Source organism: Lepus europaeus, chromosome 15 (genome assembly GCF_033115175.1).
Source record: "Lepus europaeus isolate LE1 chromosome 15, mLepTim1.pri, whole genome shotgun sequence".
Lineage (NCBI taxonomy): Eukaryota > Metazoa > Chordata > Mammalia > Lagomorpha > Leporidae > Lepus > Lepus europaeus.
The window spans coordinates 70,726,621-70,753,412 of NC_084841.1; the positions used below are offsets into that span (position 1 = coordinate 70,726,621).

Here is a 26,792-nt window from a genome sequence, read left to right on the forward strand (position 1 = left end):
GCTCTCTGCTGTGGCCAGGGAGTGCAGTGGAGGATGGCCCAAGTGCTTGGGCCCTGCACCCCATGGGCGACAAGGAGAAGCACCTGGCTCCTGCCATCGGATCAGCGCGGTGCGCCGGCCGCAGCGCGCTACCGCGGCGGCCATTGGAGAGTGAACCAACGGCAAAAGGAAGACCTTTCTCTCTGTCTCTCTCTCTCTCACTGTCCACTCTGCCTGTCAAAAATAAAAAAATAAATAAAAAAAAAGTAGCAGATGATAATGATGGAGTGCATGCAGTCACATGGTTTGAGAGCAGACCCCCAAATTGAGCCAAAGACCTCCCACTAGGCCCACCTTCTAAACACCACAATTGTGTTGTTTCCATCCTCTTGGTCCATTAACTTACGGCTCTGAAGTTTAAACATCTACATGGGTCTGGGGGCCCAGTCATACTCAAACCATAGCAATGACACCAACAAGTGTACAATGGCAGTTGTAGAGAGCCTGAAGTGCTATGGGGCCAGCCGGCTCTCTGAAGGGTGAGGACTGGGACAAGGAAGGAAAAGCTACTCTGAGAAAGTGATGCTTGGGCTGAGAGCTGAAAGGTGGGAGAGTGTTAATCAGGCAAACCAGCGTGGAGGAATCACAGTAAAAACAAAACATGGGCAAAGAATCCCGAGAGAGAACATAGCGGGTAGGAGGGAACTAAAGAGATGTTATGTGAAGCTGGAGGAGAGTGGCAAAGGGACAAATCTGAAACACATTTCAACAAAAGGCTTAAAAGCAATTGAAGACACCTAAAATGTAGACCATTAAGGAGATAAACAGTGTAATGTGGTTCTAAAACTTTTAGCAAAGGAGATGAGATATTTACCAGAATAGAAATCTCTTTGAAAGTGGACTGCCTAATCAATCTATATTTGCTAATGTGTTCTGGGCCTTAACCAAAAAACCCAATACATATCTATTCTTAACAAATAGTTATTAGTGCCTTCTGAGTATCATGCACTCTGCAAGGAACTGGGACTACAGCCCTCAGTAGACAATCTTTATTGCATCAGTGGGCCAACAGCCAACTTTCATAACCCAACAGCAGAAGAAACACATAGTTATATATTTAAGGAACATCTACTAATACACAGATGTTTCCTGATAACCTCCCTTGTGCAAGGCACAATACAGAATACTGCAAACAATATCCCTCTTCTGGATAGGTGCGACTGGCTTCTTTTAAATATGGATTGTGATATTTGTTTGCTCAGTATGAACACACATGGATTAAAAATATGCATGAGGACGACAAAGATGCACTCACTGCTTTCAAAGACTCTCTACAGTGCAAGACTGAAAAAAAATTAAATACTACAGGTTGTCACCTACAATAGGTTTTATAACCATAGGACAAATTATTACAGCATTCAGATCAGTTAGTTTGAGGGAATGAGGTTCATGGTGAAAGGGACACAGTCTAACTTTAAGAGTGGAGTAGGATTTCAATAGGTAAAGATTTAGGGCAAAAAATAATATTACAGCAGGCAGAAAGAATAGCAGCAGGAGGTCCAAAGACACCTGCTTGAAGGAATAACAAATGGGCTAAGTGTGAGAGAAAACAGGGAACTCTAGAAGGAAAAAGCAGGTCCACAGAGGAGGCTTTATGGCAGAAAACTGGCAATGCCAGATCGTGGGACAGCAAATGTATTTGGCCAAAATGAGGCATCACTAAAGATTTTTGAGGATGATAATAGCACTATCAGCTTAAATTAAGGAAATTATATTGACTAAAAAACACAATAACTCCACAACCGCTACTGGGAATACAAGGGAACACACTACTGATAAACTCTGCATTGTGGATGAATCTCAAAAGCATTACACCCAGTGCAGGCAGCCAGACACAAAGGACTGTATGCCATGGTGGTTACATTTATATATAAATCTAGAAAAGGCCAAACTACAGGAACAGAAAGATCAGTGGTTGCCAGGGGCCAGGGATGAGGCAAAAGAATGAGTGCACAGCAAAATGGCACCAGCGCCCTTTGTAGGCTGGTGGAAATGTTTATCCTGTCACCGTGGCAGATACAAAGTTACAAATATTTGTCAACATTCATCAAATTTTAAATATAACATTTATGAATCTTTGGCTTCAAGTAAAGTATACCTCAAATATGCTGATAAAAATGGGGACAAAAATCAGGCAAGTGCAAAGTGATAGCAGTTGAAATAAAAACACTAAACTTAAAAATATTTCTCACATATAAAAAGCATGGCAGAAGGGACTCAACTTCAGTCAATGTGGATCCATAACAATACTACAGACACTGGGGTGTGTGTGTGTGTGTGTGTGTGCAAGTGTGTCTGGGGGACAGGCAGGGAATATTCTTGGTTTGAAGAGAAATATCATCCCTTTTCTGGGGGGAAAAAAAGCTTTATTTAATTTACTTGAAAGGCAGAATAATGAGATAGGAGCAGAGAAAGAGATCTCCCAACTGCTGGTTCACTCTCCGAATGTCCACAACAGGTGTGGCTGGGCCAAACTGAAGCCAAGAGGCCAGAACTCTAACTACACCTCCCATGTGGGGGATGGTGGCCCAAACACTTGATGCATCACCTGCTGCCTCTTAGGATTCACTCTGGCAGCTGAATCAGAAGCTAACTGAAACTTGAACCAGGCACTTCGTTATGGGATGTAGGTGTCCCAAGCAACGGCTTAACCAGCTGCACCACAGTACCCACCCCAACCTAAATACTAGAGTCATCATCGGCTGCCCCCTAAGAATGTGCATTAGCAGGAAGCTTGATCTGAAATGGAGTAACCAGGGTCAATTCTGGCACTCCAACATGGGATGTAGTTATCACAAGAGGCAGTTTAACTTGCTGTGCCATAACACCCATACCACCTCTCCTCTTTTTAATACCATAATTAATTGCAGCATGCTGGCATAGTGCCTATGAGGCCAGCATCCCATATGGGTGCAGATTTGGGTCCCTACTGTTTCTCTTCCAATCCAGGTCTCTACTAATGGCCTGGGAAAAGCAGCAGAAGATGGCCACTTCTGCCACCCACATGGGACATCTGGGTGAAACTCCTGGTTCCTGGTTTTAGCATGGCTCAACCCTGGCCTCTATGGCCACTTGGGGAGTGAACAAATGGATCAAAGATTCTATCTCTCCTTTTTCCCTCTCCCCTGTTCCCTTTCCCCTCTCCCTCTCTCTCTCACACAACATGCTGTCTTGAAGTTCACACACATTTTTGGAATGGCTAAGTCTAATCTAATTAACTAGCTAATGAACCAATTAATTACCACCATGGTTACCATGTTTGTGGTGACAACTCTTATAAGGAACCTATAATATTCTTACCAGCACATCTCAAGAAAGACAGAAGGAAGATCCTGCAATGAAGACACGTGGAATGGAAATTTGTTCCTAGAATGGTGATTACTCGGACTTCAAGAGCTCTCCCCTGTCCACCCACAGAACTACTGTAAATAAGGACTAGTTACCCAGGTTACTGCATTCATTGTAATGCAGTAGTTTAGGTACATTGTCATGACTGACATTTAGTATTGAAAATTGAATGTAAAGAACAGTGATATAAAATTATTTGATAAAAGCCTGGGGTTGTGGGGAGAGTCTGGCAGACTGATATTTAGAAAGAACTAGAAAAATTATTTTCAATCTTACTGACATTTCAATATCACAAAAATCACTTTCAAAATTTTCTATATGCCTGAACTTTATTAATACGAATACAAATACCATGTCCCTGAATTTCACTAGATTTGAAGTGATCCTGCAGAATAAGCTTTCTCTCAATGACTTCCTGATTTCTACAATGAACAGACAAGATCATTCTTTAATTAATGCTCTCCTTTCTAACAAATGTAAACAGGACAGTGAATCACAGTTTTTCAAATCTGTATCCTCAAAATTCCTAACTATAATAAATATGTTTGGGAGAGCTTATTTTTAAAAGAAGGAAACTGTCTTGGATTCACATATTTATAACCTTTTCTTTTTGACAACCGGCACTTTTGGATCCAGGGGAATACATGTTAAGGAAAGAGAGAGGTGGGGAAATAGACTGTCTTCCAATAAACGTGAAGTCTTCAAACAGCCGCAGACGTGAAAGCATTAGCACGGAGTTAGATTTGGCTTTTATTTGCTTCAGTGGTGCTTCAAATCTCTTTGGCTATTGTAGAAGGTTCTCAGGTCATCACAAACCAAAGTGGAAAGGGAATACCATGGGCAGTAACTGCACAAAATGCCTTATTTATTTCAACCGACTCCTGCCATAATTGATTGAAGGACTGGAAGTCTTCTTATACCCAACAGCTGTGGGCTTCTAGACCTAACCTGCCTGTGCTGATTCACTAATGATAGGCAGAAGACAGATCAGAATGTACCTCTGGCAGAGTCAAAGAATCCATGCTGAGTAAGATAGATTTTTTGCCCTAGACTCTATTTAGGGTAGGAACTTAATTTCCTCACCCCTGAGCACAATTTCTTCCATTCTGTATTACAGAGTGGTTATAAGAGTGGAGAAATAATATGCTTACTGTTTGTTAACTTTTTTTTTTAAGATTTATTTATTTATTTGAAAGTCAGAGTTACACACACACACACACACACAGAGGTCTTCCATCCACTGGTCCACTCCCCAGTTGGCTGCAACAGCCACAGCTGTGCCGATGCAAAGCCAGGAGCCAGGAGCTTCTTCCGGTCTCCCTTGCAGGTGCAGGAGCCCAAGGACTTGGGCCATCTTCTACTGCTTTCCCAGGCCACAGCAGAGAGCTGGATCGGAAGTGGAGCAGCCAGCATTCAAACCAGTGCCCATATGGGATGCCGGCACTGCAGGCGGCAGCTTTACTTGCTACACCACAGCGCTGGCCCTTGTTTGTTAACATTTAAACTTGTTTGACCCCATACTAGCCACCTCTTTAACATTTGCAGTCACTCAGGCTACCAATCTATCTTCTACACTTACTGTGTTGTTCTTCACAGTCTGAGTCAAGTAAAATCTCTGTGAAAACTGCTCCAGCACTTATGAAAAATACATTAAGGAGATTAGAATGAATATTTTAACATGTCCAAAATGAAAACGCTAAATATTATAAAGGGTAACGTCAACTTTAAAAATAGCGAGGTAAACAGGGAATTTTCTGTTTGTATTTAATTTGATGTCAGTTTTTTGTTGAGTTGATTGACTTCCAGATTCTATTTTCAAATTAACAGTCAAATTACAACTAACCAAGTGAAGCCTTTTCTGTTACATATAAAATTATTAAGTAAGGTTGTTCAAGTGTTAAATGTGTGTGCATCTGAAATCCATGAAAGGAAATACTCCAAATCTCTCAGAAACATCATTTGCCCTTTGTAAATCGATGTTGCCATGGCAAATGTTTTCATTGAATACTGGATTAGCTGAGAGTGGGAGTATGACACATTGCACAACAGAAATGAACTCGCTATTTTTATATACCTTCCTCTTTATGGTATGAGGATTGAGGGATGGAGTGACTTTTGTCTGCTCAGACAGACAGAACTATTTCTCTAATGTGTACATCACATTTGTCCCTTTATACATGATTAAGTGGGTACATTATCTGTGAAAAGCAATCTGTGTCTTGAAAGAGTGTGTTCTGCACTTTTGCTTAAAGAATGCAACATTCATGTGGCATGGTTCCAAATGCTTTTCTTGAATAGGGTTATTGAAATATTAATTCAGACTACATAAATCGGAAAATAAGTGAAACAAAGAGGATTTTTCTGGTGGTTAATAAGTGCAAAGAGAATCACTTTCCCGCTAATGTGGAAAGATATGCATGGATGCCTTCCACAAATATCTTTAGACCGACTATAATAGAAGGATGACCCCTACAAATCTGGTTCTATTTGTTTCTAAACGTGCACCAAATTTCTAAATTCTTTAACTAATCAGGCTTTCTTAACAGCACACAAGCAAAGGAATAGGAATTAAAAATTCATCAATTAGAGATATTGTATAGAAAATCCCTCTAGAGAGTTCTAAAACATGAGAGCTTTACATGAGAAAAGTAGATCCAGCTGTATTATTTATGCTTGTGATAATGTTTATTTCTTAATTTTTAACAATTATGCAATATTAGATGATAGTTTTCTATGTAAAGCAACTTAGATATATACCAAAGAATCCTGCAGTCATATCCCTCCAGGGCTACCTCTCCAAGGGGTATACCTTGATGTGCCTCTTCCCCAGTTCTTCCATGCCCACATACAAACACATAACCAAACACACATATATGGAGCTTTGGGGGTTATTTATACTAAGACAGGATCACACTTCACTCACAATTCTGCAACTTGCTTTCTCTCTGAATAGACAAAGGTCATGCTTCTGGTGCAAGGCATGAAGTCCTAACTCATCCCTCACTTAGTGCACAGTATTTTATACAATGTCCCTTCAGGATATGAGTATTTTTACTTCAAAAGAGAATTCCTGATAACTTTCCTAGAAAGCTAGTGGCAGTGCCTCCACGCACCCCCAGTGTGTGAGACTGCCCGTGTCTTCTCACCCTCACAAGCTCTGGGTACCACAGCTCTTATGAATTTCTGCCCAATTAATGGATCAAGAGATGTGGTGCCTCTTCTGCTTTAATTTTAACTTATCTAGTAATTAACAGAGTTGATTTTTTTTTCATAATGTTAACTTAACATTGATGTTCTTAATTTTTGAGCTGCTTGTCTTCCTATTACTCTGTAGGGCCTCTTTGTATATTTGTTATATTAACCCTTCTCTCACATGCACTTTTAATCATTCTCAATTGCTCTTGGTTAAATAATTCTCATCTTTAAAAGTGTGTGTGTGTGTGCGCATATGTGTGTGTAAAACCTTTCCAGTCTCTCAGTCTCTTCCACAGTTACTGATCTTGATATGCATATTTATATTCATTCTTAGGTAAATTTAGACATTAAGTGGCTTCCAAAAATCACTGATTTCATCAAGCTCATAAAATCTCCCAATGAGAGTTACAAATAACAGTGTCAAAGCATTCTTCTTCATCCTCCCTCATTCTTAATAATATATAATTGTTGGCATTTTTCTAATCCTTAGATTTGTCATGAGTTTATCCATTGTAAAGGGCATTTCAAAGAAACAGTTTCTTATTATATGTTTTCTATTTTTCAGCCTTTTATTATTTTCAGCTGTTATTTTTATCAATTCTTGCTTTTCATTTATTCTATTGCCTTTTTGAAAGATGTATCTATGTATTCGCATATTTAAGTGAAAAGGAGAGTGACAGAGGGGAAAAGCGAGAGTGAGAGGGAGATCTTCTATCCATTGGTTCATTCCCCCAAATGCCTGCAACAGCCATGACTGGGTCAGGCCATTCCATCCAGGTATCACACATGGGTGGCAGGGACCCAAGGACTTGGAGTAGCTGGGACCTGAGTGCTTGAACCATCATCTGCTTCCTGCCAGGTACTAGCAAGAAAGCAGATCAGAAGTGGAGGAGGGACTAGATCCTAGCACTCTGATGTGAGAGGCAGGCAACCTAAACAGTGACTTAACCTAATTGGCTGCCCCAATTTTATTGTCTTTTTCTCCATTTCCGAAATAGAATGTTTACATAATTTTACTTCATTTTACTTTTTCATGACAGAAAAACTTAAGGCTGTCAATTCTTCTCAGCATACTACATTAGCTGAGTCTGTGGATGACAAAGTATTTTCTTTGTCATTACTCTTCAGACAACTTATAATTTCAATTTTCTCATTGTTTCAGGGGTCATGTAGAAAAATCATCCTTAATTTCTAAGTAGCTAAATTGTCCATGACATCTTTTTATGATATATTTCCAGTTTCACTGGACTATTATCAGAGGCTGAGAGTATAAAAACTCTAATTATAATAGTCAGCTAAAGCTTCTTAATGTCCAGCTATGAGCTTTTTTGTGTGTGAATTTTCAGAGACATTCTAAAAGATTGCGTATTTTCTTTCAAATCTATAAATTTTACCTATATACAGACATATTAAATTATATTCACTATATGTTGTACATATCTGTTGATAGAAATATTAAAATACTGGCCGGCGCCGCAGCTCACTTGGCTAATCCTACACCTGTGGTGCCAGCACCGTAGGTTCTAGTCCCTGTTGGGGCGCTGGATTTTGTCCCGGTTGCTCCTCTTCCAGTCTAGCTCTCTGCTGTGACCCAGGAAGGCAGTGGAGGATGGCCCAAGCGCTTGGGCCCTGCACCTGCATAGGAGACCAGGAGGAAGCACCTGGCTCCTGGCTTCAGATCAGTGCAGCGTGCCAGCCGCAGCATGCCGGCCATAGCAGCCATTTGGGGGGTGAACCAACGGAAAGGAAGACATTTCTCTTTCTCTCTCTCTCTCTCTCTCTCTCTCTCTCTCTCACTGTCTAACTCTGCCTGTCAAAAAAATATTAAAATACTTTATAAACTTGCCTTTGGGGTTTTATATATATATGAAATACTCCCCATTAAGTGCTTTTTAACTCACTTAACTTGAACAGTTTTCATCTTTGACAGTGATGAGTTTTGGTACCTAAGGTATATAACTGTTCTCTTAGTAAATTGTACCCTTAAACCTTACTAGATTCTTTTAAAGACAAACTCATAAAAGTTGAAGTTCCGATTACTTCATCTGTTTATATCACTGTTTCTAGAATGGTGCCTTTATAGGGACTCTAAATTTTTATTTCCGAATCTCTCTCCCTACCCCTTGAACAACACTCTAAATCCTACTGCTTCCACAAATACCTCCCTGATGAAGCAAGGGTGGACTGCAGAGTCTCGTCTGCTTCTATGATGTGCTCCAGAAGACGAATGCAGTCCTGGCTAAAGTCTCTTCCTGTTCAAGTTGATCTTTCCTAATTATTTCAACTATTTTAGGATATTTAGCATGTGGGGTCTCTCCTTAGCTATGTAACAACAAGAATCAACTCATCCATTGCAACAGACTTCAGGGCAGAAATAACAAAATTGACTGAGCTTTACACACATTAATTCACTCAACCACAATCTTATCAGAATTTTGGTTACCCCAATTTTGCATAAAAGAAAACTGAAACACAGGAAGTACCTTGCCCAACATCTTGCAGCCAGCAGCTGGATCTAGAGTTCTGCTTTTTCTTGCACATCTAATGACTAAGATTACCTTCCTGAGCAAATCCCAGCCCAGGCTGCTTGCAGCCTGCTTCTCACTAGGCCTCCACCTTGGTCTAGAAGGACTTGAGTGAACACTAACAGTTTCTAACAGCTCAACACCACATCCTTAAGTCGGCCCTAGGCCCCCCTTAAACGCTAGCTTGATTAAACTCATGGTTGCAAAAAGAAAAAAAAAACAAAAAACACAACAACCTACTGTTCCTCCCAGCCAACACATGAGAAAATAACCCTCTGTTTCCCAGTCTCTATGGTAGAAGAGAATCCAGACTTCAGTCATTGTCAGCTAGCAGACACAGCTGGCCTAATCACATTTACACTGACTAACTCCGTAATTTTTTATTTCTCTGGTTCCCTGAGTCCCCACTTGCCTCCCCATGTCTTCCTAAATCTCCCTTATTATTGTTTAAAATATTTGGAAGGCAGAGCCAACAGGATTTCCTGGCCTATTGTATATGGACCATGAGAGAGAAAGAGACATCAAGAGAGACTTCAGGGTATTTGGCCTCAGGCACTATAACACAAGAATTAGCATTTGCTGAGATGGAGAAATTTGAAATACAATATTCCAGATGAAAGGACTCTTGTTTATGATCCTTCACTCATGAAAATGGAACAGGTAAGTAAGGAACAGGGATCAAGCTGTTGTTAACCTTGCATTGGTATTTCTATTCCTCATGTTCTGTAAGTCAAAAGACACAATTCATGAATGCCAAAGGTTAAATCCATTTATTAATCTAAATGTTATATGCAATTGTTTCAATCAGGGATCGGGAAATGACAGTCCATGAGGTGACTCCTTTAATAAATAGAGTTTATTATTTTCTTAAAGCAGAAGGCAGCCAAGCCATTCGTTTACATATTATCTGTAACTGCTTTCTAACTGTACTTAAAACAGAGACTATATGACTAATAAGCCAGAAATATTTACTACCTGACACTTTAAGAAATAATTTGCTAATCTCTGGTTTAGATTTTAGACAGGAATAATAAAAAATTGTGTTAAACTAACCTAAGCTGTTCCCAAGGTGTCTTTTAATAGCCACATGATTAGGAACATTTCACAGAATTCAGATTCAGTACATTAATTTCTGCATGGCCACAAGAATATAAGAAAAAGTTACTAAAAGGTTTAAGATGGAGCCAATAATATATAATTTATTCAATAAAAGCTTATATTTCTTGCAATGTAAGTGTAATCTAATATATATGTACATATTATATATATTCATATATACACAGTAATATTCTCTCGATGACACCCAGACCATGAACAGATTGGCTGTACAGAATTACAAAGTGAGCATGGGTTTCAGGTTCACGTATTAAACCTATGTTCTTCCATTGACTGACTGGCTATGGACAGGTTACTGAATTTCCCTTGGGTTTTGGATATAAAAATTGAGAATAATAATACCTTGAACACAGAGTTTTTATGAAAAATAATGAGACAATGCATATAAAACTCCCAATATATAAGTGCTATATGATTAAGATTCAATAAATATGTTTTCTCTACTGAAAACTTATTAGGAAAAACCAAAACAACAAAGAACCCTAAATCTTATTGAGAAAACAGGTGATCTCACAGGAATCTCTTATACTATAGATACTTGTTCTATACTCATTTAAAAATCATGTTAATTCAAAAATACCAAAATTATGTCTTTCATTTTTCATTTTTAATAAAGGAAAAGTGGTCATTGTACACTCATATTTGCAGTTCTGCATCAGATATCTGACATATTTAATTATTTTCACTGAAGAAAATTATGTTAATAGCTCAATCATATCTTCCTGAAGTAAATGTACCATCATTCAAATTTAAACAACTAGCAACAAACTACATGTGACTTTAATTCATCATTTACAAGAGCCACTTCATATTTTTACATTTTACTTAATTCATATAATTGAGTCTTATTGATGAAGCAGAGGGGTAAATCACAAATAAATATAATTTGAGAATTTGACATGTACCTCTTAATTGACACCAATCCTGAGCTTTCAAAACAGAAAGTGAAAAAAATTAACATGAGGCAGCAAAGTAAACAAAATAAGGCTTAGTCTCTAGCCCTTCTGATAATCATTGAACTTTCCTGGTATGATCTGCTTCTTCTTTGTGTAAGATAAAATCACTTCCTAGATTTGTGGGGAGGAGATACTATGCTTTAATTTCATTTGTCTCCTTTTCCCCCAAATATTGGAATTTTACACGTTTCCTGTGTCTTTCTAAATACAAAGCTAATATTGAAGAACAGTACAGATTTCTGCATACACATTCTTTACCAAGATTGAATGATGAAGAAATAGAATATCTAAAGAGACCAATATTGAGTAATGGAGAATGAATAATAAGAAGTCTCCCATAAAAGAGAAGCCCACGACTAGATGGCTTCATTGCTAAATTCAGCCACACATGAGCATTTTTTAAACACTTATTTATTTAAAAGGCAGATGACAGAGAGATGTTGGCTCGCACCCCAAATGATCACAAGGGCTGGAGTTACCCTGGCCAGAGCCCGGGAACTCTATCAGGGTCTCCCATGTGGGTGGCAGGGGGCACATTACCCGGGTTCTGAATTGGAAGGACAACAGCCAGGACTTGAACCTGTGCTCTGATAAGGGATGCTGGCATCGCAAGCAACAGCTTAACCCACTGCACTACACCACCAGCCCCTAGTCAAACATTTAAAGAACAAATGCCAATTCTAAAATTATTCCAGAAATAAAAGAAGGAAGAATTCTTCCAAACTGATTCTATGAGGCCAGCATTACCCTGATACAAAAAACCAGACAAGGATACAGCAAAAAAGAAAGTTACAGGCCCTTATCCTTGATGAATTGATGCAAAAATCCTCAAAAAATACTAGCAAACTGAACCCAACAGCACACATTAAAAAAGATTATTTACTATAATGAAGTGGAATTCATTCCAGGGATGTAAGAATGGTTCAACATACCCAAGTCAATAAATGTGATTCTTCACAACTACAGAATGAAGGGCAAAAATCATACGATCATCTCAAAAGATGTGGAAAAAAGCATCTGATAAAATCCAATATTCCATCATGATAAAAACTCTGACCAAAGTTAAATATAAAAAGAACACACCTCAACAAAATAAAGGCCATCTATAATAAGCCAAAAGCTAACACCATACTGAATGGGGAAAGCTGAAGGCTTTCTCTTTAAGGTCTGGAACAAGACACGGATTCTTCACTTTCCCCACTTTTATACAACATAGTACTGGAGGTCCTAACCAGAGCGAATAGAAAGAAGTAAAGACATCTATATTGGAAAGGAAGAAGTCAAACTGTCACTGTTTGCAGATGCTATGATCTTAGAAAACTCCAGTGACTCCATCAAAATTATTAGAATAAATTCATTCAGTTAAGTTTCAGGGTACAAGGTCAACATGCAAAAATCAAGAGTGTTGTTATAATCCAACAGTGAAAAAAAATAAATACACAATCCTATTTCTAACAGCTAAAAAACTTTAATATGCCTAGGAATAAATATAACCAAAGAGGTAAAAGATCTCTACAATGAAAACTATAACAGCTTGATGAAAGAAACTAAAGAGGACTCTAAGAAATGGAAAGATATCCTATGCTCATGGACTGAAAGAATCAACATTATTAATGTATTCATAGTACCCAAAGCAATTCACAGATTCAACATAATCCCTACCAAAATACCAATGACATTTTTCAAGGAACTACAAAAACACTACTAAAACTTGTATGGAACAGGCCGGCGCCGTGGCTCACTAGGCTAATCCTCTGCCTTGCGGCGCCGGCACACTGGGTTCTAGTCCTGGTCGAGGCGCCGGATTCTGTCCTGGTTGCCCCTCTTCCAGGCCAGCTCTCTGCTGTGGCCCGGGAGTGCAGTGGAGGATGGCCCAAGTGCTTGGGCCCCCTGCACCTGCATGGGAGACCAGGAGAAGCACCTGGCTCCTGCCATCGGAACAGCGCGGTGCGCCGGCCACAGCGCGCCAGCCACGGCGGCCATTGGAGGGTGAACCAACGGCAAAAAAGAAGACCTTTCTCTCTGTCTCTCTCTCTCACTGTCCACTCTGCCTGTCAAAAAATAAAAATAAAAAAAAAAAAAAAAAAAAAAAAAACTTGTATGGAACAACAACAAAAAAAAGGTCCCAAATAGCCAAACCAATCTTGAGTAAAAATAACAAAGCAGGAATCATTACACTTCCTGGCTTGAAATGTATTACATGGGACAGACATCACAGAACAGCATTTTAAGCTGCTGCTTGGGACACCTGCATCCAAGTTAGAGTGCCTGGATGCAGTCCCACCTCCACTTCTGATGCAGCTTCCTGCTACAACACCAAGAATGCAGCAGATGATGGCCAGTGACTGAGTCCCTGCCTCTCATGTGGGAGGTACAGATGGAGCTCCCGCATTCTGGTTTTGACCAGACCCAGCCCAACTTTTGTGGGCATTTGGGGAATGAATCAGTAGATGGAAGGGCTCACTACCTCTCTCTCTCTCTCTCTCTCTCTCTCTCTCTCTCTCTGTCACTCTGTCTTCAAATAAATAGCTTAAAACATAAAATGTATTGCAAAGCCAGAACAATCAAAAATAACATGCCATTTTATTGGCGTAAAACCAGAAATACAGACCAATAGAATAGAATAGAGTCTAGAAGTAAACCCCTACGTCCAGTCAACTGATTTTTTTTTTTTTTTTGGACAGATGGAGATAGTGAGAGAGAGAGACAGAGAGAAAGGTCTTCCTTCTGTTGGTTCACCCCCCAAATGGCCGCCACAGACGGAGCTACGCTGATCCGAAGCCAGGAGCCAGGTGCTTCTTCCTGGTCTCCCATGCGGGTGCAGGGGCCCAAGCACTTGGGCCATCCTCCACTGCCTTCCTGGGCCACAGCAGAGAGTTGGACTGGAAGAGGAGCAACCGGGACTAGAACCTGGTGCCCATATGGGATGCTGGCGCCGCAGGCAGAGGATTAGCCATGTGAGCCATGGTCCTGGCTCAACTGATCTTTGACAAATGTGCTAAGAACATATACTGGAGAAAGCACAGTCTTTTCTATAAATGATGCTGAAAAAACTGGATATAGCCACAAAATGGCATTAGACCCTATTCTTCACTATGTACAAGAATCAACTCAAAATGGATTGAAGACCTCTATGTAATACCTGAAGCTATGAATCTCCTAGAAGGAAACACATGGTAAATGCTTCAGGACACAAATGGGCAAGATTTTTGGTTAGATTCCCCCTCCTCCCCACAAAAGCAAAAATAGAAAATTGGGATTTAAGCAAACCAAAGACCTTCACACCATAGAAACAGTCAATAGGGAAATGCAAACAAAACCATAATGAGGTAACCAACTCCACTTAGATTGACTATTATTAAAAAGACAAAAGATAACAAGTGTTGGCAAGAGTGTGAAAAAAAGGGAAGCTTTACACACTCATTGTGGGAGAGCAAATTAGTGTGACCATTGTGGAACACAGTATGAAGTCCCTTGAAAATCTAAAGAGAAAACCACCACATGATCCAGCAATCCCGCTCCTGGGTATATATCCAAGGGGAAAGAAAGCACTCTGTTGAAGAGGCATCTGCCCTCAGCAGCCTGGGTGGAACTGAAGGGGTCACGATGTTTAATGAAAAAAGCCAAGCACAGAAAGACAAATATCACATGGCTTCCCTCAGATGTAGAGTAGGAAAAACAGATGACCATGGAGGAGGTAAAATACACTGGTGGTTACCAGGTACGGGGCAGAGCAGAGGGAAGCGAGGAATGGGAAAAGGCTGATTAACGGCTACCAAGTCACACTTAGAGAGAAGCAACAAGCTCAGGAGGTCTCTTGCACAGTGAGGTGACCACATATAATGCGCATAATGACATCTGTGTATTTCTCCCTAAATAACAAGGAACAGAAAAGGCTCAAGGAAAGGATTTTTAATGTTTTTATCAAGAAGAAATGCTAAATGTTTGGGGAGGCAGATGCTGTACTCTGACTGGATTTTGTGCATCTGTTAAAATGCTTTAAATTAATTTTTTTAAGAAGTAAAAGCTGCCAGCATCCCATATGGGAAGTGGTTCGAGTCCCAGCTGCTCTACTTCCGATCTGGCTCTCTGCTATGGCCTGGGAAACAGTAGAAGATGGCCAAAGTGCCCTGCACCTGCATGGAAGACGGAGAAGAGGCTCCTGGTTCCTGGTTTCAGATCGGCCTAGCTCTGGCTTTTGAGGCCATTTGGGGAGTGAACCAGTGGTGGAAGATTGACCTCTCTCTCTCTCTCTCTCTATGCCTTTGCCTCTCAAATAAATAAATAAATCGTTAAAACAAACAAAAAAAGTAAAAGCTAATCCAGAATTAGGACATTTGCTACTTCATTAGCAAGATTATCATGCTCCTTTTATTTATTTATTTATGCATTTAAAAATTTTTTTTTGTAAAGAGAGAAAAAAGTAAGAATGGAAGAAAAACAGTAAAAGTTGCAAATCCTGTTCATTTTAGGACAAAATAAATCACTCAATAATTCCCACCCAGGGTCTCTTTGTTTTTGTTCGTTTGTTTTATTTTATTTATAAGAAATTTACATGGGAGATGAGGACAATGGGACAGTGTGCCCTTCAGAACTCTCAGTCTCAGTATCCCATTTCTTTTTTCTTTTCTTTTCTTTTTGTTTTTTGACAGGCAGAGTTAGACAGTGAGAGAGACAGAGAGAAAGGTCTTCCCTCTGTTGGTTCACCCCTCAAATGGCCGCCACAGTTGACGCTGTGCCAATCCGAAGCCAGGAGCCAGGTGCTTCCTCCTGGTCTCCCATGTGGGTACAGGGGCCCAATCACCTGGGCCATCCTCCACTGCCCTCCTGGGCCACAGCAGAGAGCTGGACTGGAAGAGGAACAACCGGGACTAGAACCCAGTGCCCATACAGGATGCCGGCGCCACAGGCGGAGGATTAACCAAAGTGAGCCACGGCACCGGCCCCTGTTTGTTTAAGATTTATATATTTTTCTGAAAGGTGGAAGAACAGAGAGCGATTGTCCATCCTCTGGTTCATGCCCAAATGGCTAGGGAAGCAAGTGGCTAAGCTGAAGCCAGGAGCAGGAACTCCATCTCCTGTGTGGGTGCAGGGCCCCGGGCACTTGGGTCATCTGCTGCTGCCTTCCTAGCAGCATTCGAGGAAGCTGGATTGGAACCAGCACTCTGATATGGGATGCTAGCATTACAAATGGTGATTTAACCCACTACACTACAACTTCAGCCCCCTTGGATCTGTTCTTGCTGGTGACACACATGCACCAGGACATGTAGGAGGACAGAGGTCAGCTGCTGCAGCTGCCACTTGTCTTTCACACATGCACACATACATATACACATGGCAGACACGGTGCAGGTCCCACTGCACACTTCCCTGCGCAGCCCAGGTGTGGCCACACACTGCTTACCTCCTCTTAGGCAGCTCCTCCCGATCAAACGGATTTGGCTCAGAAAGCAACCCCATCATTCTGGCTGTTTTAGTGTATAGTTCCATTAGAACAGGTGGGCGATGTGATGGTGGCCAGGTCACATAACTACAAAAGGTAGGAGAGGATGCAGCCACTGGCCATGGACAGGGTCAGAAAACCCACAGAGCTCCTGGGTGTGGGTGAGGCTCTTCCTTTGGTGTTGCTGAGCAACCACAGCTGCTTTGGGAAGAATGTAGATCCATTCTTCCCCAGTGAGGGTGACAGATAACCTCTCAGAGGGGGCCCAAAGGCTGCTGGCACCTTCTGCAGTGCAGCATAATTGAAAGTCAAGCTAGCTTTCCTTTTTTTTCTCATGCTTCAGAGCAAACTCCAAATTTTAATTTCGGAGGTGGACATTTGGTAGAGCAGTGACGTCACCACCTGGGACGCCTGCATCTCATATTAGAGTACCTAGTTCCAATTCCAGGTCCACTTCCAATCCAGCCTGCTGCTAATGCACAACCTGAAAGGCAGCCGTGATGGCTCAAGTACTTGGGTCCCTGCCACCCCTGAGGGAGACCCAGATTGAGTTCCAGGCTCCTGGCTTTGATCTGGTCCAGCCCTGGTCACTGTGGGCATTTTGGAGATCAAACCGGTGGATGGAAAATCTCTCTCTCCCTCTGCCTGTCAAATAAATATAAATTTTAAAAATAATTTTAATCTCAAAAGAATGTGAATGTTATTAATACTAACAATGAGAGGAGATAAGGAAATCACAATTCCTAGAGAACTAAAAACCAGTCCATTAAGCTCTCATTTGTCTGGGGTCCTTGCTAACTTTGCCCTGAGTTTTTAGCACTAAGGATATGTATGTTTTTAAGATAGACTGATTTAAAATATATGGATTTCACATATTATAATGGCCTCAAAAGTCACTTCCACACATATCTCTCTCTCTCTCTCTCTTTCTTTCTCTAAGATTTATTGATTTATTTGAAAGGCAGAATTACCAAAGACAAAGGGAGAGAGAGAGAAGGATATTCCATCTGCTGGTTCACTCTCCAAATGGCCACAATTGCCAGAGTTGGGCCAGGCTAAAAGCTAGGAACCAGAAGCTTCATCTGGGTCTCCCACATGGATATAGAGGCCCTGGGTCATCTTCCTCTGCTTTCCCAGGCACATTAGCAGGGAGCTGGATCACAACTGGAGCAGCTGGGACTCGAACCAGTGCTCATATAGGATGCTGGCATCACAGGCCAGGCTGTGGTCAACCCGCTGTGCCACAACACCTTCCCATAACTGTCTTGCCACGAAAGAGTACAATTAGCATTTTGAATGCAACAAACATAATTCTGCATTCAACTTGCTATCATCTGCGATATAACAGATATTCCAGGGCAGGTATATAGCTTAGCAGCTTAGCCTAACTAGTTAAGATGCCAGTATCCCGCATCAGAGTGCCTGGGTTTGATTCCTGGCTCCAGTTCCTGATTCCAGTTTCTTGCTTATGCAGACCCTGGGAGACAGCAGTGATGGTTCTCAAGTAATTGAGCTCCTACTTCCTATGTGAGAGACTTTGACTGAGTTCCTGGATTCATCTCTGGTCCCTTCCTAGCTGCTGTGGGCATTTCAGAAGTGTACTGGTGAATGGAAGTGCATTCTCTCTCCCTCTCTCTCTCTCTCTCTTTCTTTCTCTCTCCCCCTTCCTCCTTCCCTCCATCTGAGAAATATTCACTTATAAGGGATATTATTGTTATGGCTCAACTTTTTTTTTTTTTAATTTATTTGACAGGTAGAGTTATAGACAGTGAAAGAGAGAGAGACAGGGAGAAAGGTCATTCTTCCATTGGTTCACTCCTCAAATGGCCGTCACAGTCGGCACTGTGCCGATCTGAAGTCAGGAGCCAGGTGCCTCCTCCTGGTCTCCCATGCGGGTGCAGGGGCCCAAGCACTTGGGACATCCTCCACTGCCCTCCTGGGCCACAGCAGAGAGCTGGACTGGAGGAGAGCGACCGGGACTAGAACCCAGCGCCCATACGGGATGCCGGCGTTACGGGTGGAGGATTAACCAAGTGAGCCACAGCGCCGGCCCCATGGCTTAACATTTTAAAGTTGATTCCTGAAGGGAGAAAAGCCCATGAAAACTGGGTTCTAATTATGTGCCTATGCGTGCATGGTACAAGCAAAGGGAGCTGCTTCCTTCTGCTGGAAAATGAAAAAGTTAAAATCTACTACTGAACATTTTCTAGTGACCATTCATTCTGAAAAAAAAAAAAAAAAAAAAAAAAAGACAATTGGTGGGAAGCTCTTGAGAAAATTCCATACAAGTATTTTATTCATTCTGGTTTATTTCAATGACTACAGTCTTCCACTATTATTTTAAAATAAGTCAGAACTTAAGTTTCTAACTTCAGGATTTTCAACCTATTTGTCTGGGGTATCTGATGTGATCTTTAAGAATTGTTCTGTTTCCTGGGGATAGAACAGGAACTCAGGAACACAGGAAGGCTGCTTTCTGATTTCAAAGCATGATCTGTAACTCTTCAGAAGATAGTGAATGAGACAAGAATTTGCAAGAGGCTCAAAAATGGAAAAGTATATTTTATCATAGTTCTCAAACTGCTCTCAAAGTAAGGAGAATGACTACACTAATGACAGCCTAACACATCTGAATTAAAACAAATTCAATTAATATCGTTTTAAGATACTAAATTTAAAAATATTTGAATTTGCATTTGTTAGTCCTTAAGCCAAGTATGCAGAGGACCTAAGCAGAAGAAATAGAAAATATAAGTAAAATGCTACATAAACCTAGGATTTTCAAGAAGAAATTATATTAGATAACAGTGATTAATGTTGAGGCAGAGAGAGAGAGAAAAATTGAGACAGAGCTCCCATCTGCTAGTTCACTCTCCAAATGCCTATGCTGGCCTAGTCTGGCTGAGTCTGGGAGCAGTCAGGTCTCCCACATGGATGGAAGAATCCAATTCCTTGAGCCATCCCTACTGACTCACTGGCAGGGATGGAGTCAGGAGTCGGAGACGGGAATCAAACCCAGTACTCTGATATGGGATGCAGGCACCTTAACCACCAGGATAAACACCTGCTCCTATAATTTTCATTTCTTATCAGGTCAACATACTAAGTCCTCATGAGATCAGACAAATAAAGAATCCAAGCTGATTTCCAACGTATACATTGCTGCATACAGATAAGACTTCTTTGGATAACCTCTTTTCCAAGCAGCATAAAAGTTGTATAAGAACTTTGAGAAAAACGTGTCAACTCTCAGTGTGCCTTCACACTTACCACGGGGCCACTTTAAGGGAAACAATGGCTTAAGCAAAAACGTAATGAAGGATTTACTTCCTTACTTTGTTTATATGGGTTTGTATTTTCTATCTTTCTTCCTATGGCTACCTTTCCTCTCTTTCAAAATTACTGCAATGTCTCACCTTCTCCATGAAGTCATTACCCAAAGCATAAGGGTTAGCAATTTCTTTTTAATCTTAAGGCATGTTCACATGTCCCTCAATACACATAACAACAATAAACACTAGCGCACATTTTCTGAGAACTTATCACATAGAGGGCAACTGAACGTGTGGCTGTTATGACCTCAGTCCACCTTCAGAACACCCCTGGGTAGATAACTATTATTACCTTTTCTGCCGATGAAGGACTAGCTAGTTAAGAGTCATACCTGGGATGACATTGCAAGAATGGGGACAAGAATGGTGTCAGCCTGGCTCTAAAGCCTACATTCAAACCCCTGGATCTGACTGAGATTTAAGCAGTCAACTTCACGTAAAATCATTACAATCATGCCTTCATTGACTTTACTTTAAAAATCAAATACCATGGGACAGTTAACCCATCAAACTGATGATAGCATTTTATCATGACCATGAAGGAACAGGCAGGTTGTCAAATTGGTTTGTTTGTTGATGTGAGAGTTGGTGACAGCAAAAGTCCACAGGGGGCCACATGAGATAGAGAATCAAATGAAAAAGAAAAAGTGCTAAAACAAGGAATCTGAAGACATCAGCAGGAGAGGAGGATGTGTTCAGCTTAGCAATTAAGATGCTGGTTAAGGCATCCGCGGTTCCTTGCTTGGGTGAGACTCCAGTTTCTGGCTCCTCATTCCAGTGGAAGGCAGCAGGTGAAGGCTTATGTAAATAAGTTCCTGCTGCCTACCCACATGGGAGACCTGGAATGAACTCCCAGGTCCTGGCTTTGGCCTGGCCCAGCCTAAGCCACTGCAGGCGTTTGAGGAGTAAACTAGCAGATAGTAGTTTCTCTCTCTCTCTCTCTCTCTCTCTCTCTCTCTCTCTTTCTGACTCTTCCCCCCCCCCCCCCCTTTGGCACTCTTCCTCTCAAGTAAATTCATAATAAAAGAAAAAATATTTGCAAAAGAGAGAGATCACCACTTTATGCCTCGCTAAATTTAACACAAGGGCTATTGGATATCAGATCCTTATTTTACGTCTACTCTAGGTTTTTTCTCTCCAATCTTCTAAATCCTAAATAATAATAATAATAATAAGGTAATTAACAGAAAATTGATAAAAGAGCATGGAGATTATTTAACAATTCTTCAAGTTGGAGAAAAGAAAGCATGAGCCTGCAGTGATTACAAAACTAATATTGCTATAGGCAATAAACTACTCTCTCTGAGCTCACTGGATTGGCCTAATGGGAGTCATCTTTAGCAGCCGCTATGAACTCCTTTGGTGTGGCCAAACAGACCACAACTCCCAGGCCTGGCCTGGCAGAGTATCTTTGGTAAGACACTCATCTAGGCCTGTATTCGATGTGCCCAGCAGTTCACTGTTCCATGTGTATTAGGTCTAAGGTTGCCTCTCTGGCTATTCTTCGTCTGCATGTTTCTCTGTCCAAGCCCCTTACCAATCACAAGTTTCCACAGGAAAGGATTTAAATCAGATTCATTGATGCCCATTATTCCCCACACTTGTGGTGTGCATATCTATTGAATGAATACATTTCTTTTTTTTGAACGAATATATTTCTTTAATCTGATCTACCTCCATTGCCAACTCAAGTTGTTGCTCTTTAAATTTTGTTGTTCTTCCTGATCTTCTGCCATTAAAAAAATAAATACATTTTAGGGGTGGGCATTTGTCACCAGAGCTGAAACACCACTTGGGACACCCACATCCCATGTCCGAGTACCTGATTCCTGTCCTCCCCTTCTCATCCAGCTTCCTGCTAATGTACCCTACCAAGGAAGCAAGTTCTTGGGCCCCTGCCACCCACATGGCAGACCTAGATGTATTCCTAGTCTATTGTCTTTGGCCTGGCCTGGCCCTGGTTGTTACAGGCATTTAGGGAGTGAACAAACTGAAAGATCTCTCTCTCTCTCTCTCTCTGATAAAACTTTAAAACAGAAAGTTTTAAAATTTTTTAAATAAAAATTATATATTTTTAAAAATACATTTTAATTCCTCAATGTCTTTCCTAGATTTCACATTTTTATTATTCCTTTTTTAATGTGACCTTTTAAATGTTTGCTCTTCAATTCTAGCTATTCCTGAAAATTTCCCCTTTATTTTTGTTCTTAATCATTCCATTGTGTCAAATTTTAATTTTGGGGGGTCAACACATCTCATTTCACTTTCACTTTCTCTTTGTTCCTTCAATACTTTTTCATTTTGTATTTCTCATCTTTTTAGCTCCTTTCCTGTTAAGGACATATGTTAACACTTATTTTATCTGCATTTAAGAAAAGAACACTTTCTGCACCAAAAATACTCACGGTGTCATAGCTCTAAGTCTTCCTCACCAAGAACAGCAAATTCGGAGGGAGGAAGGCTTCTGGGGTTCTGTACCTGTCCCTTTCCAGGTATGTTCCATAGGAAGCCTATCATTTCCCATGGAAATTTGCAAGGTGAATGACCTGTTCTTCAGACAGACCCAATCAGGTTCTCATGGCATGTGACCAATCAAGACTGATGGGGGAAAAGTGGAAAAAATATTCAACTACCAGTTCAGGGCTGATGAGGCCTAGAAACTCAATCATTTACTCAGAGTTTTCAGCTGCAGCTAAGACAAATCTCAACTTAACCTGGTGGACATAAGAAAGGTGCAGTGGGTTAAAGCCATGGCCTGAAGTGCCAGCATCCTATATGGGTGCCGGTTCTAGTCCCAGCTGCTCCTCTTCCAATCCAGCTCTCCACTATGGCCTGGGAAAGCAGTAGAAGATGGCCCAAGTCCTTGAGCCCCTGCACCTGCATGGGAGACCCAGAAGAAGCTCCTGGCTCCTGGCTTCAGATTGGCACAGCTCTGGCTGTTGTGGCCATCTGGAGAGTAAACCAGCAGATGGAAGACTCTCTCTTTCTCTTCCTCTCTAACTCTTTCAAATAAATAAAATAAATCTTTAAAAAAAAAAAAAAAGGCTACCCTAACTAAGAACTCAATAACTAGGGCTGTCAGCAAGAACTTGCCATCTTCCTGTTCTCTGTATTGCTTTCTGTGATATCAGTTTTATTCTAGAAATGGCTCTTCAGGAACTTAGCAGGCCCTATGCATGGCATGCCTATTGCTCATGTGCAATAAAATGATGCATTCCCAACCAGAGCCCTAAGATTTGATTGGACAGATCTAAGTCATCCATTTTCTTCTGAACCAATCATTGTGGAAGGGGAGGTGGGATGCAGCCATCTGCTAATACCAGTCCATGTGCTCCACCTCTGGAGCCTGGATGGACAGCTCCTGGGAACCCAGTGGTCTCAGCGAAGGCTCAAGGAGGCAACCTACCTTTGCTGGGAAGACAACCAGCAAATGTTTACCACCTGAGCCAAGTTGAATACACATCATCCAAAATCAAAACAATCATTTCAGTCTTGTATGTTCTTCTTCCCTGGAGCTGTTTTGATAATTATCAGATTTTTTAAAATGAACAATCTTTATTTTATGAAAATGGAACTCCTCTACGTTCTTTTATTAGACGCAACTCCTCCAGTAACTTTTTCTGAGCTTACTGATCTTAATACAGTTGCCCAGGATTATTGTTAAATAATATAAATGTCACTACTCTTAAATAATGAAAAGAAAAAGATTGGGGACCAGCGCTGTGGCACAGCAGGTTAACACGCTCGCCTGAAGCTCCAGCATCCCACATGGGCACCGGTTTGAGACCTGGCTACTCCACTTCCCATCCAGCTCTCTGCTATGGCCTGGGAAACCAGCAGAAGATGGCCCAAGTCCCTGGGCCTCTGCACCCATGTGGAAGACCCATAAGAAGCTCCTGGCTCCTAGCTTTGGATTAGTGCAGCTCTGGCTGTTGCGGCCAATTGGGGAGTGAACCATCGGATGGAAGACCTCTCTCTCTGCCTCTCTTTCTCTCTCTGTGTAACTCTTTCAAATAAATAAATAAATCTTTAAAAAAAGAAAAAGATAATAATGGGCCACAGCAAATAAGGAAATAATGATATTCTTGTGGGAAAAGGGTACCAAAAGAGCAATTAAGTGGACATTTTCAAAGAGGTAACAGAAACGCAGTTTAAGCAAATACAGGGAAACAATCACTTCCAACAGTGAGAAGAGTCAAGAAGAGGCACACTGCACAGACAGCAACCATTGTCCTTCACTCCCAGCTTCAATCTCAGCACACTTATTATTATTATTTTTTGCCTAAATACTAAATAAAGAGCTGACGCAATTAAAGGCCAGGATGATAACAATGGAATGCATGGGCACTGGGGAAAGACATCTGCATGGGCACTGGGGAAAGGGTCTTTTTACAGTGGTAAAGTAGTTACTCGTGGTTAATTAGGTAACACACAGGTCTTCAGATAAATGAATGTCAGCCCTTAGTCCCCAAGCAGAAGGCCTATGTGCAGTGGAGGATGGCCCAAGTCCTTGGGCCCTGCACCCGCATGGGAGACCAGGAAAAGCACCTGGCTCCTGGCTTCGGATCAGCGAGATGCGCCGACGGCAGCGGCCATTGGAGAGTGAACCAACGGCAAAAAGGAAGACCTTTCTCTCTGTCTCTCTCTCTCTCACTATCCACTCTGCCCTTCAAAAATTAAAAAAAAAAAAAAAGAAGAAGGCCTATGTGTATTTTCTAGAGGTACTGGATGTCAATTTCAAAGGGAATTTTCCCCAATAAGTAAAATACTTTTATTTTCCTGGTACAAAAAAAAAGAAAAAACACAACACAGAGAGAGAAAAATAGAATGTTATCTGCAACAGTGAGTCATCAGCCAGGCAGCTGTACAACACCCAGGTCTCTCCCTGTGTCTGCGGCCCTTCAAAAGCAGGGACTATCTTTCAATGACACGTATAAATCCCCGCACTGCCTGGCTGCAAAGCATAATTAATTCTGGCCTTTTTCTGCTTAATGAAACACCTCGCACACACGATGGCAGTGTATTTGAGCCTGTTTTTCCGAAAACAGGAAAAGCCCGAGCAGCCACCTTGTTCTGCTCAAAATGCTCCCGAAGTCACATTTGTATGAGCTCTGCCAGTATTCCTTCAAACACATCTCTTGTAACAAGCAAGTCTGATTAAAGAAAACTCACCATCAGCCACCTGTACGCACAGTTCTCTCAACTTTGGAAACAGTGGAATGTTCTGTTTTTCAAATTCTTGGCAGTAAACACATGTTTTTATTTCCCAACTTGTGGCTGCGATAGAAGGGTATTTAAACAAAGTAATCTCTTGGATGCAGCTGCTCAGTATCATTTCCCTTTAATAGAATAATTCTTCAGATTTTGATGCACACTTCCACACAGCATTCCAGAGGCTATCACTCCTCAGTAAATCTCACAGTGCAAATCTTCCAGGTTGCATTTCAAACCACAAATAACAACAGGACTAAATCTTTAAAAAGGAAATTTACCTGAAAGATGTTCCTCAAAAGATTTGTTTCCTTTTACAGTACTCAATATCTCCAGCCCTACCCCAGGAGTCCGCAAAGCAAATGCCTACTTTTAAAGAAGTTCTTGCAGCTTAGGGTGCAGTTTCCTTACTTTATCACAGACAACAGAATTCCTCACCTGTTTAGGGGTAACCCCGGGCATGCGAATATCCAACGCAAAATCTGATGAGTCAATGGGGATCACTGGTCTGGTGGTGCCAAGGCATTCATTGGAAAATGACCTGGTAGGTTCCTTAAACCTTAAAAAAAAGAAGATAATTTCAATGTTCTTAAACACGATGGAATCTAAACTTGAGAAAATACATATGATGAAAGCAATCAAGCATTCTACATACAAAAGTTGACTCGAGAGTCACCTGTCAAAATAGACACAGATTATTAACGTAGTGGAAATTAATATCACGGGCATGCCAATTTTCTAATGGTGTATTCACCAGAACCCAGCAAAAAAAAAAAATTATAACTATTTTGTGAGTGTCCAGAACTATTAGTCACAAATACACAAACAAAAAAGCCCACAAGCATAATCTTGCCAGGAGGCAGAGTTGCATGAGGGGGAAAAAAATAAAAGACTGCAATGTGAATTACAAATGTACAAGTGCATAAATATTTAATGCGGTAATTAGGAGGCGTATGTAGGGCTCCGTGTTTCCTTGTGAGCGACTGCAGCCGGTGATTTGCTTCCCACCGCTGATCTATCTTGATCTTTTACTCTTTGAGCTGTTATAAGCGGCTGCATTGTAGTTTCTGAAATATCTCCCCAAGAGGGAGTGATTAGTATTGGAAATCACAACTTCTAATGGGAGTTTTCAAAGCCAGAGTAGCTTGGCTACAATACAGTGGGCCTTTTTTTTTTTTTTCCCTTTTTTTTTAACCCCTTCTGTTTTGCAAGGGTGACTTTTACACGAAGTTGCTGGACTAAAAGCCCAAGTCGTTCAAGCTCAGCACCTCAGCCTTGGGGATTCCGCTCGCATTCTGGTTCCTAAAAGTGATGACATGTGCCAACACCGTGCACCCCATGCACACTGCGTCTCTCTCTCACCCACACAGATACACACACATACACACGCACCCACCTCTTGAAGACAGAGAGCGGGCTTCGGAAGCCCAGGCAGCTGCCGTGGGCAACCAGGACGAGGAGCAGCAGGCTGCGAGCGCGGCCGGCCATGGCCACGCCGCTCGGGCCCCGCGCGGAGAGGACCGGGCAGCGGCGCGGCCGGCGGGGCCGCTACTTCATGCCGGACGCGGCGGGCGTCCTGAGGCGGCCACACGCCGGCTGCCGGCGAGAGCGGCGAGGCGACGCC

General features: G+C 41.5%; 1 protein-coding gene across 5 annotated transcripts in view; it reads right to left on the reverse strand.

The window, feature by feature from the left end:
- The window catches only part of PAM (peptidylglycine alpha-amidating monooxygenase), a 200,080-nt gene extending 173,401 nt beyond the window's left edge, over nt 1-26,679 (reverse strand). For 2 of the 5 annotated variants that reach the window (XM_062212354.1, XM_062212351.1), the window contains exons 1-2: nt 26,565-26,678; nt 25,607-25,727 (exon numbers count right to left, since the gene is read on the reverse strand). In XM_062212354.1, the coding sequence (XP_062068338.1) occupies nt 25,607-25,727; nt 26,565-26,656 (213 nt within the window). In that variant the 5' untranslated portion in view covers nt 26,657-26,678. Of the gene's footprint in view, nt 1-25,606; nt 25,728-26,564 lie in introns of all 5 variants that reach the window. The other 3 variants (XM_062212352.1, XM_062212355.1, XM_062212356.1) reach the window with 3 other exon arrangements.
- Between the last annotated feature and the right edge of the window lie 113 nt (nt 26,680-26,792).